The sequence below is a fragment of the Perca flavescens genome, chromosome 21, assembly GCF_004354835.1.
Source record: "Perca flavescens isolate YP-PL-M2 chromosome 21, PFLA_1.0, whole genome shotgun sequence".
Taxonomy (NCBI): domain Eukaryota; kingdom Metazoa; phylum Chordata; class Actinopteri; order Perciformes; family Percidae; genus Perca; species Perca flavescens.
Genome location: NC_041351.1, coordinates 5,323,456 through 5,344,399, shown reverse-complemented (window position 1 = coordinate 5,344,399; position 20,944 = coordinate 5,323,456). Strand labels below are relative to the sequence as shown.

At 41.5% G+C, this 20,944-nt stretch overlaps 1 protein-coding gene across 1 annotated transcript; it reads left to right on the top strand.

Moving 5' to 3' along the window:
• The first annotated feature begins 284 nt into the window (after positions 1 to 284).
• LOC114548221 (elongation of very long chain fatty acids protein 6) lies at positions 285 to 19,554 on the top strand. The gene is made up of 4 exons (XM_028568036.1): positions 285 to 638; positions 10,047 to 10,178; positions 15,264 to 15,415; positions 18,162 to 19,554. Exons 1-4 carry the CDS (start codon positions 544 to 546, stop codon positions 18,590 to 18,592), a joined length of 810 nt encoding a protein of 269 aa, XP_028423837.1. The 5' UTR covers positions 285 to 543; the 3' UTR covers positions 18,593 to 19,554.
• The last annotated feature ends 1,390 nt before the right edge of the window (positions 19,555 to 20,944 follow it).

The window sequence follows — 20,944 nt, the reverse complement described above, 5'->3', positions numbered from 1 at the left end:
TAGTTACAGTTTTTCAAGACTGTGTAATAGGCTACATTGTGCAGCAGTTGCAGTAGGCCTACAAAGTGGGTAAAAGTGCAAATAAACAATTCAAAAAATATGAATTATTATTATTCCTTATCTGAGCCCATATATATACCCCCAAACTAAAAGAGTGTCAATATGGCCTGACCTGAAGCATTAAAGGTTGCCAATATGAAAGACCAAGAACAATGGCACACTCATTTGCTGCGTCATTGCGGCGGCGCGTTTTATTTTGAAAGTTCAAACCGGAAAGCATTGCTTGATTTTAGCTAGCTTGATGGCCGTGAGGAAAGTGAGAGGCAGTGGGGAAGTGCATCTGGTGGTACCTCATTCTCTCCCGTCGTCCCAGACTCCAGCCGGTGATAATCCCGTTAATATCTGCTGGATAAAGGAGCACAAGTCACGCTGTCTGTACCACGTCAGTAGGCCGGTTCGGCGCGGTCACGTTTATTTCCTCCCCGCCAAAAAATTCTCCAGAAACTTCGGGTGTTTATAGCGAAGAAAAGCGGATAAAAAAAAATGAACGCGAGTGAGCTAAATCCCCCGCTAGCGGAGTATGATTTCGAGCGACTTTTCGACGAAAGACGAGCCCTGGAATGGATGCAGGAAAACTGGTATGTATACAGGAGACAATTATCTTCCAGAAATGCTAAACAAATATGATAAAAATGTGGGCTTGGTCCTCCTCCTCCTCCTCCTCCCGTACAGACTGTGGTGGGCTCCGTCTGCATCGTTACCTCATGTCCTGTCAGCGGCTGCTCGCCATGCTGACCCAGTGTCTTACATTATTATAAAGCTGCCCACATCTCCTCCGTGAATGTGATTTATTGTGCACGTTACTGTGTCTAGTCCCAGGCTAAAATACATGGAAAATCCCCTAAATTAGCTTTAATTCAAACGTCCTTGAGGATGCAAGACACGACTTCATCCGTGCTCCCCATAGGTCGGTCTCAATTGAAGCTTTCTTTTAATTAAATTAACAGCTGCATGGGAAATAACTGTAGCTTTGTGTGCTGTGTATGCAGAAAACGTGTGTTGTCACTTAAATATACACAAAGGGGTTCAATCACAGCTTACATTGATACAGAGTGTTGTACAGAGGGAGAGATCCCTCACATTTAGCAACAGGGAAACCTAAGAAGACCACATGTTTTAGGCTCACTTCCATGAGGCTATGCAATGCTGTGTTTCTGTGACAGAGGCAAGTGAGCTGTCACATGAAGCCTAATAAAGCTCAGGGGGAAAAGTGCAACACCCTTCCCGTTCCCTCCTCCACTGTGCACACAGCGTGGAAGATGTAGACCCCTTTTTAAAGAGTAGAGAGTGAAGGAAAGCTTTGTGTTGTTGATTGGGCACGCTGATTGGGTCGTCCTGTAACTTGGCTCTTATGTCACACACTTATTCGTCCAGACAAGCAGGTTCATGCCAGTTCGCTTCAATTTATATAATAGGATGACTCCTTTTCTTTCCCTTAAGGGCCTGACGCACCATCCCGATTATCGGCCGTCGGACAGTGTGGCGAGGTCGCTGACTCGAGTCTGTCCGGTGCGTTCTGTGCCGTCGTCAGTCAGTCGGAGGAGCCGTCGGCTTTAATTTGGGCTGATTTGACATGTTGAATCGGCCAATGGGCAGAAGGGCTGCCACCTCTTAGTCGATTAGTCGACTAATCGGTCGTTTTGGTCTTAGTCGACTAAGATTTCTTTAGTCTATTAGAAATTTTTTATGCTTATTCATGCTTAATTACTCATTTCCAAGAAACTTTTGAGCACGTTTATGGTAAACACAAGATTTAAAGTGGTGCTTTTGCAGGATTAATTGTGGAGAAACTCAGTTTTACAGATGGTTAATGAACTACATTTATATTGTGCTTTTCTAGTCTTAACCACCTCTCAAAGCACACAGCTCTGTCAATTAAATCAACTAATAGATTAGTCGACAAAATTGTATAAGTGTTAGTGGACTAAGAATTTCTTTAGTCAAGGACAGCCCTAGTGGGCAGTTGGACTCGATGACCAATCTGATTGGTGTAGTGCGAGCCCTTGACTAGCGAATCAGTGCGCGAGAAAACCTGAGCTGACACCGCCATCGTGACCATGACTGACGACAGCGAGCTCTGTGTTTACGAGGTCTAGAGAGATGTTCCGTCATTTCCGGTTTAAATTTTTTTTGCCGACAATACAGATTAATGCCGCTTGCTGTTATGGAGACGTATTATGTCTCGTGCACGCGCAGAACGTACGCTCAAGTCGGCGTCGTCCGAGGTACATTTTTGACATCGGGGGAGCCGACTGATCAGTCCGACTGCCTTTGGTTGGTGTGTCGGCCCTTAAACCTCCCCTCTTTAGTCCCAACTGCTTCTTTGTTGGTTCTGACACCAAGGGTGTAGGTTTTCAACATTGGGGGGTGGGGACACACAGTTTATAACCATGGGGTCTCGGGGGTCCTAGCCCAGGAAGTGTTGAGCGTCAAACACTTAATTTCCTGCATTCTGGTGAATTTTTATGCAATAGCTTATGGTGCAAATGTCTTTATTTATGTAACATTATTATTCTCCTGTTTTGTTCAAAACTTTCTATATATTCAAAACTTTCAACCTCTTTCCGGAGGTTTTTTTAGGAACCATGTACATCTCAACAACAAATCTATTAGGGCTGTGTTTGATTGAAGAAATTCTTAGTCGACTAACACTCATTCAATTGTATCGACTAATCGATTAGTTGATTTAATCAACAGATCTGTAAATCTGAGTTCCTCCGCAAAGAGTCATGCTAAAAGGATGCATATATGAATAAGATAATGCCTCCTTTGCATATTTAAACACAACATTTCAGAAAACGTTTAACACAACAAATAACTGCCTTAATGAAAGTAATCAAAGTAGGTTTCACGGTGATATCTATTAGGTAAAATGTCAACCCTTAATTCTTGTGTTTACCAGAGATGTGCTCGTACGTTTCTTGGAAATATGTCATTCAGCATGAAAAAAGCATCAAACATGACTAATCGACTAGAGTATTTCTAAGTTGACTAAGACCAAAATGACCGATTAGTTGACTAATCGACTAAGAGGGAGCAGCCCTAGAATATATTAGAGAATGAGACTACCGTTAAAGCCAGAAGCTCCGACGTTTAAAATCTGCTAGGGCTGTGCTCGATTGAAGAACTTCTTAGTCGACTAACACTCATTCAATCGACTAATTGATTAGTTGATTTAATCGACAGATCTGTAAATCTGAGTTTCTCCACAAAGAGTCGTGCAAAAGCACCACTTTAATTCTTGTGTTTACCAGAGATGTGCTCGTACGTTTCTTGGAAACAAGTCATTCAGCATGAAAAAAAGCATAAAACATGACTAATTGACTAAAGAGATCTAAGTTGACTAAGACCAAAACGACCGATTAGTCGACTAATCGACTAAGAGGGAGCAGCCCTTTTTTCCGTACATGTTTTGAGCCCCCTGAACGGTTGGTTTTACCTTGTTTGGGGAGTGGATCATATTTTTTGAGGGGGACAAATCTACCTCTTCTAAATATTCGGAGGTGTGTACAAGTGTCGATGAATTAGTGCCGATACGATTGCCTGCATTGCTTTCCTTTAAAACTAGGGTTGCAGATATTTATTTTGATTATCGATGAATCTGTGGATATTTTTTTAATGAATGAATGAATGATACCTTTATTGCCCCCGAGGGGAATTTGCTTTGCACAAAGAGCATACATACATAACAGCACATACTGCAGTGTAACTTATGAACTTGGCCTGCTGAACTGTTATTGTAACCTGACTCACCAGTAGCTTATACACACAAACCCTGTCGCTGTCTGACTTGTGTTGTGTAACCAACGAAGACATGAGATCAAGTGACAGGCGACCCTGCCAGCTGGTGTCGTGTTGCATGAAATACTACAATATGTATATTTTTTTATATATACATTTGTCTTGTTGGATTCACAGAAGTTTAATAAAGAAAATACATGAACAAAGGAGTTTTTCAGAGGGTGCTGTGGGCGAGCTTAGCCCATTTGAGGGGGAGCTGTCTAAAAAATGTAATTTCATCTAAAATAAATGCACATCAGAAGTTCAGTCCAAAATCCAAAAGTATTCGGGGGGGATGTGCTGCTTTTCTCCATTTTATAGCAGTAAAAATCTGAATATTTGTTTGTCAGATGAAACAAGCCCTTTAAAGATGTCATCTTAGACTAGGAATATCTCATTATTATTATTATCATTATTATGTAGCAAATGACCCTGATCATCCCCTCAGTCAACACTTCACATTACTTCCGTCTGACCGGAGATGCAGGACTCGTACGGTGCAGATCCCCCTGGCCATGCAGCGCTTCTGTCGCGCCGCACTCCACTTTATTCATATGGGTGACGTCAAGCGACTGTAACGTGTCTGCAAAGCATCCTGGGAAGGCGCCGCTGCATTTGAAAAATGCTGCGCTTTTAAAAAAGCTGGCCGATGCCCATCTTTATGCAAATTAATCCGTTGAACGCGACTATCCAGTAGAAGTAGACGAAAATCTTTCAAACTGACCTTTGTCGATCTGAAATGAAATGAAGACAGATTCAGCAACCGCACGGCCTATTTCTCGCTTAAAATGTTTTCACAAACACGTTTCGGTGAACTATTTTCGTAAACTACTAGCTCGTATTCCGAACTGGCCGCCAATACTGTCGTTTTGAAATTCGGGAGTAGCCAGACTCACGTGGCACGTTTGATGTGGATCTGTACCGTTAACCCCTATTTTCCTCCGGTCATGTCTGCGCTGTGTGGTGGAAAAACATAATAAGATATAGGGCTGGGCAGTATATCGATATTATATCCATATCTGGATATGAGACTAGATATTGTCTCAGATTTTGGATATCGTCATATCATGATATGACATAAGTGTTGTATATTCCTGGTTTTAAAGGCTGCATTACTGTAAAGTGATGTACTTTTCTGAACTTACCAGAGTGCTGTAATTGTTCCATTATTTGCCTTTACCCACTTAGTCATTATATCCACATTACTGATGATTATTTATCTAAAATCTAAGTGTGAAGATATTTTGTCAAAGCACCAATTGTCATCCCTAGAATATCGCTGCAATATTGATATCGAGGTATTTGATCCAGAATATTGTGATATCTGATTTTCTCCATATCGCCCAGCCCTAATAAGATCCCACAGATGTGTTTTTTTTTTTTTTTTTTTTTATAAAGACAACGGCAGAAAAGGGAAGACATGGAGTTTAACTGTGGGAGTGCTTGTAGTGGAAGGTACTGTAGATACTAGCTTAATAAACACGGGATTGTTCTGTAAAGTACTTTTAGAGACAATCAGATCTCGCTGGGCAGCCAGACGCTCGGCTTCTGAGACACAACGCAGCCTCTCTACGATAGCAGCCCTGAACAGTCTGCCTCTTTGACACGGTTATGAAGTGGGATGATGAATGCATTCATGGAGATTTTGTGTATCGTCTATATATTTATATATGTATGTTTCTATGTGTGCATCTACTGTATATGTTTTATGTGTTCTTGCTGTGAAAACGTATATCCCTTTTTAGGACAATAAATCCAAATCTAATCTACCGGTACATCTTTTTTAAATATTTTACTCAGCCAGCTCCTCTCTGGACACCCCTGGGGGCTTTTGGCTTCATGCAGGTTTTTTCTGCTTCCAACATGGTTGGACTGGGAACGGCTACCCGAAGCCCCCGTAGCATTAACTGGGTCAAGCGGCATCTACTCGGCCTAACATGTATTATGCCAATCTGGATTAGTCATCTGGTCTATTCCCAAACCACCTCAGACACACGCACAGCCTCCCAGATTTAATGCAGTCACATAGTCTGGATTTAAAGAAGAAAAAAAAATAAAAAATGCTGTTCTTTTTCTCGCAGCAGCGTCACAGTGCACGCTAAGGCTGAGCAATTTTATCGATATAAATCGATATTTTTTCCCCCAAGAAAGTATCGATTTTTATGCCGCGAGTATTGATACATAAGTCCCATTCAAATCCCCCGTGTTTACCCCCGTTCACGTTGCAGGAAGAGCGATTTGGTCAGCCAGCCGCTAGTGTCGCTGTAGAGCTGCCAACGTCAAAGCTTTTAGTCTGGCCCGCAGAATAATCATGAATTCACAAAATGTAAAGAGGAAAAAATGCGTTCTGTTATTTATCATTTCAAGCATTCAGAGCAAAAACCCAGCCCCCCTGTATTTACATCTCTATTCACATGCCGGGATTCTGTACAGCGATGACCGAGCTCCACACACACACAGCTGAGCCGAGATGTGTATGCGTTAAAACACACACAGCATGAGCCGAGGTGTGTGTGTGTTAAAGGTTAAAACAAGCAGCACCTGACTGGGAACGATACAGAGTTGGGGGCAGATGAAGTCACGCTGGTCTCTTTTCTGTAAATAGGCTCCAATTAAACCTTCGTGAGTAGAAAGTCAACACTTATCAATGCACTCACCTGTGTAGACCGGCATAAACATGTAGAAAGCGATATTTCAATCTGCTCAGTCCACCGCGCTGTTTTACGCAAACACAGCTCTCTGCAAATAGCGATTTTTTACAAACAAGTTAAAACAAAAGCAGTTAGTTTGTAGTCTAACTGATTATCTTAGGTTGCCGAGAATCTGGAAATTTTGACAAATTCTTGTAAACCTCACTGCTGGCTGAACAAACCAAACCCTCCGCTGGAGCAGACAATCTGGAGCTACTTAATATGCACGTGAATGACGCGATCGTTATGTTCAGTGATGATGATGATGATGGTTGTATTATTTTGCAACAACATCGTTTCATTGCAAATGAGGCATACATGACGAGTGCATAGCCTGCTTATCAGTCCATTCATCATTAAAGCTGGGCTTTTGGCTTTTCCACGTCAACTTTTCCCTTCAGCCTCTTTGACGGTGACATGTTTACCTGACAACAGTCGTTTCTTTCTGCAAGCATTTTCCACCAATCAGGATGCTGCATACTACAATAATGTTTCCATAATCACAGACTTTAACCATCACTCCTCAGTGAACTGCCTCCTAGTCTGAGATCTTTTTCTAGTTAAAGAGCCAGTTATCATTATGGAGTTTCCATGTTTTTTAGGAGTTTGCTCACACTAATACATGTTAAAAAATAGTAGCATTAATTCAGTAAGAAAGTGAAAATTTCGAACAAGAATAGGCGTATTAGGTATGAATTCATTTTATTTTATTTTCAGAGTGCTTAGAAAAATTCTGAAAAAAATGTAGTCGATGATCCCTGCTGTAGACTCTCTGTCCAGTCAGAGACATATATTGTGTAAATGTAGTTGATGGTCCCTGCTGTAGACTCTCTGTCCAGTCAGAGACATATATTGTGTAAATGTAGTTGATGATCCCTGCTGTAGACTCTCTGTCCAGTCAGAGACATATAATGTGTAATTGATGTTTTCAGTTCAATTAATTAAATCCAAGTAAATGGAACAATCACAAGATGTCACCAAAATCACTCGGTCCCCTTTAAATCTTTCAGAAAATGATGTAAGTGTATCGAAATAAATCGAATCATATCGTCGGCTGAATATCGTGATATATATCGTATCGTGAGCTGAATATCGTGTATCGTATCGTGAGATTAGTGTATCGCTACAGCGCACATAATCTCTTTTTCTTTACCATTTAGTATTCTGAGCGGAGAGTTGGCCTTTTCCTCTCTGTCGTCATGTTCTTCTGTTAATTGAAATGATATCGCTGGTGGTTGTTGATAAGCCGGAGGGAGAGGGGGGGAGGAGGGCGGTTAAAATTGCCTCATCACTCCGATCTGGCAGTCTAAATGGTCACTGTGTCAACATCTAATCTCCGTTAATCCTTTGCTGTGATTACAAATGAGGATAAGTATAAGGCTGAATGATGGGTGTATAAAAACATGATGTACTGGTCATGTGTTTACCTGACTCATGGCCTCAGCAAGCAGACAGTAAGATCATTTCAAATCAAATGTCACTTTTTTTTTTAACATTAATATGAGTTCCCCCAGCCTGCCTATGGTCCCCCAGTGGCTAGAAATGGTGATAGGTGTAAACCGAGCCCTGGGTATCCTGCTCTGCCTTTGAGAAAATGAAAGCTCAGATAGACCAATCGGGAATCTTCTCCTTATGAGGTCATAAGGGGAAAGGTTACCTCCCCTTTCTCTGCTTTACCCCACCCAGAGAATTTGGCCCACCCATGAGAGAGAGAGAGAGACATCATGGCTTGCAAACGAGCAAAGTGGCAGTTGGTCAAGGCCACAGACGAGAAGAGACTTCAGATACAGTATTAGGGGACCACTAAGGTCTATATAAAAGAGACTTCAGATACAGTATTAGGGGACCACTAAGGTCTATATAAAAGAGACTTCAGATACAGTATTAGGGACCACTAAGGTCTATATAAAAGAGACTTCAGATACAGTATTAGGGGACCACTAAGGCCTATGTAAAAGAGACTTCAGATACAGTATTAGGAGACCACTAAGGTCTATATAAAAGAGACTTCAGATACAGTATTAGTATTAATATAAAAGCATCCAAAGAGCAGCATGTCATAGGACCTTTAATTGCAGTTGTCTGTTCCTAATTGTGTAATGTGGGTTACGTAACAGCACTGTATCTGTATAATCCTGTAGTACAGTCTGACTCAGGTGATTTAGGGTTTAGCACGGCTGTTTGTCAGGAAGCAGTCTTCTTCCTCTTTTGGTAACCTGATAAAGGTCAAAGTACATTTAAAGGAGATTATTTCAGATAATTCAACTCAACACTGATTTTAAAATACTGGCTTTTTGGCCACTTCTTATGACAAATGATGTTGAAGGAAATATTTCTTATCATTTGTACTAATAGTTAAATCCAAAAGGGCAGCAACTAATGATTCATTTCTGTCAATTCATTATTGATGTCAGAAAAGGGTGTGGATCAGTGTTATTAAAAGCCCAAGGTGACGTCCTCAAATGTCTCGTTTTGTCCACAACTCAAAGATATTCAGTTTACCGTCACAGAGGAGAGAAGAAACTAAAACAATATTCACATCTAACACACTGAGATCAGAGAAGTTTTCTCAAACGATTCTTTGAGATTAATTTAAAAGTTGACAACTAGTCGATTAACCGATTAATCTTTGCAGCTCTAGTATCAAACACAACCTTTTAACACTGAAATCCCCACGAAGTGGCAGGTATATCCATTTTCTCAATTTCTAAGAGACAGTGGCTGGCTCTTAAAATTTTATGTTTATGTGTTTTATGTTACCAGAGTGCCAAAGACGAATTTCCAGTGTATGTAAATTCAGTGGACAATAAAGTTTTATCTATCTATCTATCTATCTATCTATCTATCTATCTATCTATCTATCTATCTGCAAAAACCTGCACACTGCTTGTTTGTTCCCAGTTCTTCTTTACACTCAGTTGCCAGTTTATTAGGTACACCTAGCTTAAACTGATGCTACAGCCCTGCAATAAATCCTACCTTCATGGAGGATAAACTGTATATTCAACTGCATTTTGGAGAATCTAGTTAGTAGTGCTCTTATATTGACAGGTGTTTCTATTATTTTGTCCACCCTATTAATATTAATGAGGCTAGACTAAGCAACAGACACACCTCACTAGAGCTGCAAAGATGAATCGATTAGTTGTCAACTATTCAATTAATCACCAACTGCTTCGATAATAAGTTGGTTTGATTCATTTAAAAAAAAAAATATATCAAAATTCTGCGATGTCAGCTTGTTAAATGTGATTGTTCTAGTTTCTTCTCTCCTCTGTGACAGTAAACTGAATATCTTTGAGTTGTGGACAAAACAAGACATTTCAGGATGTCACCTTGATCCACATTTTTCACCATCTTCTGACAATTAATAGACCAAATAACTAATCGACAGATTAATGACTATGAAAATAATCGTTAGTTGCCTACACCTCTCACTCTCCCAGATAATAAGGTCTATTCGGTTTTATTCAGTAGTGCTGATTAGTTTATAATAATGCTGTTTCCCGTCCACAGGAGCAAGGCGTTCATGTTCTGTGGCCTGTACGCTGCGCTCGTATTCGGCGGTCAGCACTTCATGAGGGCAAGGCCGAAGCTGAACCTGCGACGCCCGTTAGTGCTGTGGTCTCTCAGTCTGGCCATCTTCAGGTGAGTCCCAGTCAAGACTGCTTGACGTGCTCTGGTTTAATGGCATTTTTTTAAACCAATCGCAATCGTTTTGGGCGGTGCTGCACTCCGCACAGAGCCGCTGCAAAGTAATCGTGCGAGCGAGCACTCAGACTGGACAGATAGTCTAGCTAGCTGTCTGGATTTACCCTGCAGAGATCTGAGGAGCAGTTAACCATAGTCTTCAGAAATCCACCGAATTTAAAAAAATCCGGTGAAATTTCTTGCAGCACCGGAGCAATCCTGGAAGTGGAACGCGAAGGATATAGACAACAGGAAATCTAATGTCTGATTTAGTCATAACACCAAAAGTTCTCCGCTGTGATCCTCCTTAAATGTGAGGATTTGAGGCTTTTTTTTCTCCTTATTTATATAATTTAACTTGAATCTTTTGGTTTTTTTTTCAATTGCTGAATTTGCTCTGGAAATTGGTCAGGGACATTTCTGAATGACTAATTGAATTCAATGATCAACCGATTGGCTGATGGATACAGGAAACGATTGTAAGTTACACTCCCAGTCTGCAGTGTGTTACAGAGGATAGGTCTAACAAAGAGTCTAAAGGTCACTGTAGGCCAGAATATCATTTTATTTCTCTTAAGAGATGAGATAAGCTGTGTTAACCGTTCACGAGTAATTTGACTGAATTATGAGGCTTTCTGGGTAAACTGAAGGATTACATCATCATCAATGCTCTTACCTACAGGACGCCACCAGTGCTGGAAGAGTGCTGGGAATGTGTTGGCGTCTGAAACCAGTTCGATGACAGAACTGTCACCAACACATTCTTCACTGGATTTAAAGCTGTAAGCTGTGTACTTAAAGGACAGGCCAAACCCCCGAATATAATGCATGAATGATACAGAGTAGTACACCGTGGTAACACAAACATCTTGCCACGGCTGCACAATTAATTCAGTTTTAATCACGAGCATGATTTTGGCTTCACACAGTGATAGACAGCCACAGACAGCAAGTCAGGACGCCCAGGGACTACAGGTGGAAATTAGCAATTGTTGCTATAACCTGGCCCAAGACATATTCTCTTGTTTAACAAGTTTAATGTTTATTTGTGCATTGTCCCTGTTTCAAATAAATCAATTTCCATTCCATTTCCATTCCATTTACAGACCGACTAACACGTTGTTGGTTTGTGTCTTTTCATGGGACTAGTTGACAATAAGAAATATATGTAGGAAATCTCTGGGTTCATCCTTTACCACAACCTTGTGAATTAGAAACATAAGAAAGATGAAGGCTACATTCACATCGCTACGTTTTGGTTTAAAAACGAATATATTTTTCTACGTTTCCCTCTCTCATTCCTCCAGCTCTGGCACCCCCCTTAAAAAAAAGAAAACGTGTGCCAAAACTTAACGAAAACGTAGCAATGTAAATGTAGCCGAAGAGTAGAAGTGTGATCCAAACAGCGTTGACATGGCAGCTTCATGGCTTGGCTTGTAAAGATGTCAAAATAAGATCATTTCTTTGATTCATCACTGATAGACGTGTCGGGACAATGAAAGTGAAGGAGGGAGTCTGTCAGTCGTCATTCCAGTCATACTCTTTTAGTTTTATCTTTTCTGCAAAGCAGTGGAGAGATGTATTTACATTTTTTAAGTCAATAGGGGAAACTAAATACCAAATGAGATTACAGTTTGAGCTTGCAAAATCTGAGAAAAGTCGTATAGAGTTTATATCTGCTCGTTTGTTTTTTAAAATAGTTACAACATTACTTCCTGCAATCTCAGGATCAATGTATGATTGCACTGTGCTATGATTGCAGGGCTCTCAGAGGGTTGTATTGACAGAGCTGAACAATGGACGTGTTGAGTAAACTCTCTGGAAACTTGCCATGGGTTGTGAATATGGTGCTTTTAAGGCTAAAGTTTGTGACCTAGGAAGAGTCTTGACTTTTGAAATGGGATGTTTTATATTATATATTCATCGCTGACTGAATGATTACACCGTGTCACATCAGGGCTCCAGACTGAAAGCATCCTATTTTATTTGAGATTGATGTGGGAGAGGACTGTGTTGAATGACATGAACTGTTTTGGGAGGCCTTAGGAATGATCGTGTTGTGTGCTTCAGCCTCAGCCTGTATCGTGTGTATAATATCCAACAAGGTAACCTGAGAATGGCTGCTAAATAGCAACCGTGAGGAAGGGATTTTACTAGTGTAAGACTGGATGTTGGCTCTGATCTCCCTGTTTGAGCTGGAAGCAGAAAGCCCAGATTGGATTTGTTTTGATCAGATTTGATTCTAGAAGATTTAATAGCATCAGACGGACTCTTCTCAGAATATACGCTGTGAACAACATTTTTACAACAGTAGATAAAATTGCTTTAAGTGCAAATAAAAAAACCACAGAGTCTCGGATAGTGCTTCTATCCTCAGGCCATCAGGGTGGTAATGCCCCCTGCACATTTCTTTTATAACTTTCTTTTTTCTTATCTGGTCTTTTAGCATGATCTTTGGGGCGCTTCACACTGCATTTCACTCCACATATTAATTATAGTAGGTGGCAGTTAAACCTTTTAGGCCTTTGGAATTATATGGAATGACTTTTCACTTCATATTGTGGACCAAAAAGGGAACCAAGAGAAATGATTGATATTGCATTTTAAGGGTCAATATTGGGTCATTCAACTGAAAATCTCACAGTCCAAAAATCTGTTTTCAATTCAGGATGAAAGACATGTCGGTATTGGATAGGGCTGCACAAAATTATTTATTTAAATCGTCATCGTGATATCAACTGGCGCAATTTACACATCGTGAAAGGTGCGAAAAACACTTTTTTGTTAGTTTAAAAGGTCCAATATGTAATATTTGTACTGTAATAAATCCAAAAATGACACCAATGCCTCATCAGATTTTAAGGAAACATGTTAAACTAACGCCGCCATGCTAACCCTGTTAACTGTTAACGTTACCGGGAGGACCAGGCAAGCAGCCCATGGCTGTTTACAGCGTGTAGCCTCTTCAGCGACAACAGTTTATTTTAAACCACGAGAAGGGGGCTGTAAATCGGAAAGAGAGGACTGTGAGTTGCAGTGTGTTTAGCAATTGTTGCCGTAATTCTAGCTAAGCCAATGAAGTGTGTTCCGTCGGCAAGGTAGTGGTATTTTTAGCGTTTCGTATTGTAATTCTAAGCAGAGGAAGTGTGCCTGACTGGCGTGTGGAGAGGACAGTGAGGTTGTTGTGTTTTTAGCGGTTCATACTGTAATTTTAAGCCGAAAAAGTGTGTCTGTCAGTTGGTTACAGAGCTCTGCGTGAGCACAGGCTTTTATGACTGTCAATATAGCCAGCATCTACCGTTAGCTCTTCCGCTGTGCTGTGGAGTAATGTCTGGCTACGTGAGACTAGCATCTACCGTTAGCTACTCCTCTGTGCTGTGGAGTAATGTCTGGCTATGTGAGACTAGCATCTACCGTTAGCTACTCCGCTGTGCTGTGGAGTAATGTCTGGCTATGTGAGACTAGCATCTAACGTTAGCTACTCCGCTGTGCTGTGGAGTAATGTCTGGCTATGAGAGACTAGCATCTACTGGCGTTAGACTACTCCGCTGTGCTGTGGAGTAATGTCTGGCTATGTGAGACTAGCATCTAACGTTAGCTACTCCGCTGTGCTGTGGAGTAATGTCTGGCTATGTGAGACTAGCATCTACCGTTAGCTACTCCGCTGTGCTGTGGAGTAATGTCTGGCTATGTGAGACTAGCATCTACCGTTAGCTACTCCGCTGTGCTGTGGAGTAATGTCTGGCTATGTGAGACTAGCATCTAACGTTAGCTACTCCGCTGTGCTGTGGAGTAATGTCTGGCTATGTGAGACTAGCATCTAACGTTAGCTACTCCGCTGTGCTGTGGAGTAACGTCTGGCTATGTGAGACTAGCATCTACCGTTAGCTACTCCGCTGTGCTGTGGAGTAATGTCTGGCTATGTGAGACTAGCATCTAACGTTAGCTACTCCTCTGTGCTGTGGAGTAACGTCTGGCTATGTGAGACTAGCATCTAACGTTAGCTACTCCGCTGTGCTGTGGAGTAATGTCTGGCTATGTGAGACTAGCATCTAACGTTAGCTACTCCGTTGTGCTGTGGAGTAACGTCTGGCTATGTGAGACTAGCATCTAACGTTAGCTACTCCGTTGTGCTGTGGAGTAACGTCTGGCTATGTGAGACTAGCATCTAACGTTAGCTACTCGGCTGTGCTGTGGAGTAATATCTGGCTATGTGAGACTAGCATCTACCGTTAGCTACTCCGCTGTGCTGTGGAGTAATGTCTGGCTATGTGAGACTAGCATCTAACGTTAGCTACTCCGTTGTGCTGTGGAGTAACGTCTGGCTATGTGAGACTAGCATCTAACGTTAGCTACTCCTCTGTGCTGTGGAGTAATATCTGGCTATGTGAGACTAGCATCTAACGTTAGCTACTCGGCTGTGCTGTGGAGTAATATCTGGCTATGTGAGACTAGCATCTACCGTTAGCTACTCCGCTGTGCTGTGGAGTAATGTCTGGCTATGTGAGAAAAGCGTCTAGCAACATTGTTGTGAATGCTGCGGTCTCAGCCTGGCAACCCCCGTGAACTTCGAGTCTGGGCAGGAGTGGGCGGGGGAAACGACTCTCCAGTATTTTGAATTGGTAGTGCAGTAACTATTTTAACCGCTAGACGCCAGTATTACATACAATATTACATGTTGCACCTTTTAAAAAAAAAATCAGTAGAAAATGTAACTTAATGTCGTTCTTTTTTTAGCGGTGCCTTTTTATGTATAATTTATGTTACATTTCTTCACTAAAAGAATGTCAGAAATGATTTCCTTTCATTTGTTTTAAATTCAACAAGCCATTTGTTGTATTTTAGCCGAATACTGAACACTTTAATATCTGTTTATGTATCTCATTAATATCGTTCTCGCGATATTCAACAACGTTATGGCATATTTTCCTCATATCCTGCAGCCCTAGTATTTGAGCAGCTCTCAAAAAAAGAAGTCAGGAGACAAGTATGTGTTTTAACTGTTTGCTAACGTGTGTTGCATGTTGTGGGTTCACTCTGCAGTATTATAGGAGCACTGAGGACCGGACTGTACATGCTGCACGTCCTCACGGCCAACGGCTTCAGACAGTCAGTGTGTGACACCAGCTTCTACAGCGCCCCCGTCAGCAAGTTCTGGGCCTACGCCTTTGTTCTTAGCAAGGCCCCCGAGCTGGGTAAGGCTTCCTTTAGTACTTTCTCTCTTTCTGATATTGTCCTAAATGTCAGAAGCTACTGAAATGTTAGATGATCTGTATTGTAGGTCAAAAGGTGATGAAACAACAGTTGTATGTAACTTAGAAGTCTAAAAAAAACACTGCTACCTTTTTAACACTATTTAACCAGAATTCTTAATCTCTTGACCATCAAATCAGTGCTTATTGGGAGTTTGGGATGACATTTCTTGACTTATCTCCAGGTAATGAGTAAACCTGTTGAATATCCTATCAATGAAGATTAAAAAGCAGCAGTGCTGTTACAGACTTCTTACGTCAGGATATTTACATGCAATCACAACTTTAAAGTGGACATATTGTATTATGCTTTTCAGTGTTGTCTGTCATATGTATAATGTTATAATGTTCAAATAATGAGGTAAACGTATTTTAGAGAAATCCCCGTGAGCTAAAACGTTCAGATTTCCGACTGTTCTCAATGCTCCAGTGCTCCAACGGAGCATATCGCACAGAGGGTGAATACAGGTGCAGCAGCCGTGGTTAGTATGAGAAAAATACACTAAACATTAAAGCATGTAAACATGTTTAAAACACAACAAAACACAAAATACAAGTATGAACCTGAAAATGCGATATAATAGTTGCCCCTAAACCTTGAGTGACCAAATCAAAACCCTCTTGGAGCACTTAAACTCTAAGGGGCCTATTTTAACAATGCAGGTGTGTTTAGGGCGTGTCCAAATCCACTTTTACTAGTTTGACGGCGGAAAAAAGGGTCCGTGCGCCAGGCGCATGGTTCAAAAGGGTTGTACTTAGTGTCTTCATTAATTCATAGGTGTGTTTTGGGCGTAACATGGAAAAAACAATCCATGTCATCTCCCATTCCCTTAAAAAGCCAGGTGGGTTTATACCTTGGCAAATTGCTATTGTGATGGCCGGTTTGCACCGTAATATTTTTATTTGTAATCTTTTGCATGTGTGTGCTGCTGCGCTTCCGTGTGTGTACCGAGCATAGTGTGTGCGCAATGCACAAGCCTAGGCGCATTTTACTAATGCACTGTTAAAAAAATAAAATAAACATGCTGCGTTATTGACTTTAGACCAGGTTTTTGTTGGTCAATTCATGTTTTCAGTCAGACTCAGAGACCGAGTGCTCTGGGAAATAGAGGCAGATGCTGAGGTGGCAACAAAATCCCATTAGTGGATGATCGATACAGCGTTTCCTCAGCCGCACACAGGAAGAGTGTCTTCATCCACCTATTGGTCGGGCCATTAGTTTACTACAGGATCTATACTGTTTTAAAACCTGAATATATGTTATCTGTCCAAATGAGCCTTAAAAAAATCTGAGATAAAGGATCATTCTGGTTTATGATAACACAGCAGTATCATCACAACAAAAACTGATGGAGCAAGGAAGCAGTCAGATCCTCAAACAGGTTGTAAACAAGCCAACAGTTAATCTGTATGGAGCTAAATCGGGGCCAAATGTTTTGTTCATTCGAAAAAAATATATATAGTTGAAAAAATAAAGCTTGAAATTGAAAATTTAAGTTTTGGTCAAAACTTGGAAAAAATAAAACCATGTATTTGAACTAAAAATAAGTGTACCAATTTTTCTTTCAGTTTGAATAAAATATAGATTCAATTCTGGAATTATTTTGAATAAATTATAAATTTTCACTTTTATATTTGTTTTCAGTTCCACATTTCATGTTTTCAGATTCAAAAGTTATTTTTTTTACGGCTTCAAATCTTTTTTTTTTTTTTTTTTTTTAGATCTGTTTTTCACTTTCAGATATTTTTTTTTCGGTTTGAGACTTTTGGCCCTGATTTGGCGTGGGGGGCGTGGCTTCAACTCAGAGGGGCGTGGCATTATGAGTGACAGCCTATCAAAGAAGGCAGAAGACTCCTCTGTCATGTTGACTTCAGGAAATGGTGTTACTGTGGACACAGGATTAAAATCACAGACGACGTTTACTAATCCGACCAGGAATGCGATGCCAGTGTTCAGTTCATGACCATTTACGTTAATCGTGCTACAAACCCATTTTGTTTGGGTGTAACGATTCAATCCTCAATGATCCAATATCATCGATACAACGTGAAAATATCGATGCATATCGTTATCTTTAAGATAGCCCTTATTTTTATATTATTCCCACTTTATATTTATTTGTATTGTTTGTTTGTCTGGAAGAGCTTAGTAATAAAATTGTCAAATCATATTTTAGTTGCTTTTTGCAAATGTATGTAACATATTGTGTTAAATGGGCTTGTGTATAGTCTCATAACGCTCGCAGGCCCCTGAATTTAATTGAATCAAAATCGTATCGTGGCAGACTTTGTGATATCAGGAAATCTCGTATGGTTGTCCTAAGAATCGACATAATAACGTATCATGATAAAACGTGATTTTCACGCCTACGGACCAAAGTACAGAGGTGGACTGTTGGCTGGAGAGGTGCCAGTTCACCTCCTGGGCACTGCCAAGGTGCTCTTGCGCAAGGCACCGAACCCCCAACTGCTCTGGGTGCCTGTCCAGTAGTCGCCGCCCCATCACTCTGACATCTCTCCATTAGTGCATGTAGTATCCATCATTAGTCATCATTAGTGATAGTATGTGTGTGTATTCCAGACCTGTGTATAATGTGTGTTCTAACAGAGTGAATTGTAATTCCCCTTGCAGGGTTAGTACACAAGTATAACATTTAAATTAATGAATTATTAAAATGATAACTCCCAGGTGACACAGTGTTCATCATCCTCCGGAAGCAGCGCCTCATCTTCCTGCACTGGTACCACCACATCACCGTGCTGCTCTACTCCTGGTACTCCTACAAGGACCAGGTGGCGGGCGGCGGCTGGTTCATGACCATGAACTACGTGGTCCACTCGCTCATGTACACCTACTACGCGGCGCGGGCGGCCGGCCTGCGGGTGCCCCGTCCCTGCGCCATGGTCATCACGGCCACGCAGATCCTGCAGATGGTGATGGGCCTGGCGGTCCTGGGCCTGGTGTACCACTGGATGCACGACGTGCACTGCCCCTCCAACGTGGACAACGTGGCGTGGGGCTTCCTCATGTACCTCAGCTACTTGGTCCTCTTTGCCTTGTTCTTCTACGACACCTACCTCCGAGGCTCCTCCGGGGACAAAGGATCCAAGGCAGAGTAGCACGTCTGGACTGTGCTGCCGAAATGTGCCATTACGTAGAAACGACCAACAGCGAGGGGCCACGAATGTGTGAGTCACAACTAGGTAACTGGTTGCTCGGCCCTCCTCTTTTTAAGACCTTTTCACTTGACTTTTTATAGGCATCTGTAGCTTAACACAGTGGATTTAGAGCGCTCGGAAGGAGAGCGGTTCCGACTGAGCACAGCTTATGATCTTGTGATTAGTTGGGAGTACAGTCTGGGAATTGATTTAAGAAGGGGATGGAGGAATAACATGTTTGTGTTTGACTTACATAGTTCTCACTTCATTTATATGATTGCCTTGGTGACTTACTCATGGCCAGTATAAAACAAACAGCCCTATGAGGGCTAAATGTTTGCCAGAGGTGTTTAACAAATGTTTGTATGTGTAAAAAAAAAAAGTGATCATCCTTGATGTATACGTTAAAGCTCTGAAGTAGGAAAAAAAAAAGTACTTATATATTGTTAAAGGAATAGTTCAACATGTTGGGAAATGCTCCGCCTACAGTACTTGCAAACACTTACTAAAAAGAAAGGTTAAAATCAATGTGTGAGTTTAGGTGGGAGTTATGTTACTTCTTGACAAGCAACAGTTTATCCATCCGCCCAGTACTACTCATCTCAGAGTATAGCGCGGGTTGCCAGGTGCAGCCGGTGCACAGGTTTTGGTGTCTGCAGAAAGACGGGCTGTTTGTACACATAGCTATGAAAAGTAACGCACTGTAATTTGTGTGTATTCCACGTATTTATTATCGTGAGCAGCACATTGACTGTTGCTGTATGAGACGGCAAAGATCCACATAGGGAGGAGGTTGGGGTGGATGTTTGACTCCTAAAACGCAGGGCTTTCAAGCCGGGGAGTGGAGCTCGTGTCCCGGAAGAAGTTAAGGGAAAAGACTTTCACCCAGGAAACGGGTGTTCGTGTCCTGGGAGTCCCGGTGTTTTAACCCAAACCACAAACTCTTTTTCTAATCTTAACTGGTCATTTTGGTGCCTAAACTTAACTGTCGGCACCTTTTCTTCAAATAAACATAACCGTAACAGGCGCTAAACTTAACTTTCATGTCTGCTAAACGTAGTAATTTTGTGGGATATCATTGGATCCCGTTTATGAGAATGCATTAAAAGGAGATGTTGGTACCAAACATGGAGACAAGACTTCCACAGTCAATACTTCTAGAAAGTAACGTCCCCTAAAACAACAAATTACCTTTTTAACATTTCTCTTTATGTACGTATAAACACAAACCAGATATAACGTGTTAATAAGTGAGCGTTGGAAGTGCTGCTTTATGCTAAGCTAAGCTAACCACGTCCCAACTCCAGAGCTTTAACGCTCCGACAGGAAGCGTAGAAGTGTAATTACCCAAAATGTTGAACTATTCCTTTTAAAATAATGTCTGTTTGAGCCCTGGCCCAACTGTGACCTGCAGGATAGTGAGTTTATGATTACCAAAAGGGAATGACGACTTCACGATGCACTGGATGAAAGAAGGGTGTTTTATCATATTTAGTTTTCACACACACACACACACACACACACACACACACACACACACACATAAACCACAGGGCATCTTTTATTATTAACCTGGGTGTGTTGACAGTAAGATGAGCCATGCTGTCACACACTTATAAAAGGAACACTGGCGATCAGATTAACGCAGCCAAAACTTGGTGAGCACTTTGTAGATGATAAGATCTGAACACATTCCTCAGCCGACGGCCGTCCCAAAGCAAACGACTTCTAGGAAGTAGGTTATGTAACGTTTAGAGCTAAAGTCCTCCCGGCCCCTGTTCTGTTCTTTTGTAAAAGCAAGTCAATATTACACACTGTGCACATTTTGCCTTCTTCATCTCACCTGAGAACTTAACACTGGACGAAGCCCAGTCTGCATCTCCCCTTTGTGACCAGGAGAGGTTGTTTTTTTAGTTGTTGTCGGCCTATTTAACCAGCGGCCAGATGTGAGAGTGTGTGTGTGTGTGTGTGTGTGTGTGTGTGTGTGTGTGTGTGTGTGTGTGTGTGTGTGTGTGTGTGTGTGTGTGTGTGTGTGTGTGTGTGTGTGTGTGTGTGTGTGTGTGTGTGTGTGTGTGTGTGTGTGTGTGTGTGTGTCCCTCACACAGTCAACCATACACAGACACACCCAAAATGATCTGTCTGCATCTACTGTAGAACTACAAGTACTTTGTCTGCTGTTAAGGACTTTAGACCATCAGTGAGATGTAAAGAGGTGAGAGGTTGTCCCGTCGACTTTACGCAGGACTAATTATGGAATTACCAGATGAACCGGTTAACAGTCACCTGCAGTAATGTCCTCAGAAAGGTACTCAA

Excerpts from the sequence above, each read along its gene's own strand:
- LOC114548221 (XM_028568036.1), top strand. The coding sequence starts at position 544 with ATGAACGCGAGTGAGCTAAATCCCCCGCTAGCGGAGTATGATTTCGAG. Across the intron at positions 639-10,046 it reads GAATGGATGCAGGAAAACTG|GAGCAAGGCGTTCATGTTCT; the intron begins GTATGTATACAG and ends TCCCGTCCACAG. Across the intron at positions 10,179-15,263 it reads CTCAGTCTGGCCATCTTCAG|TATTATAGGAGCACTGAGGA; the intron begins GTGAGTCCCAGT and ends TTCACTCTGCAG.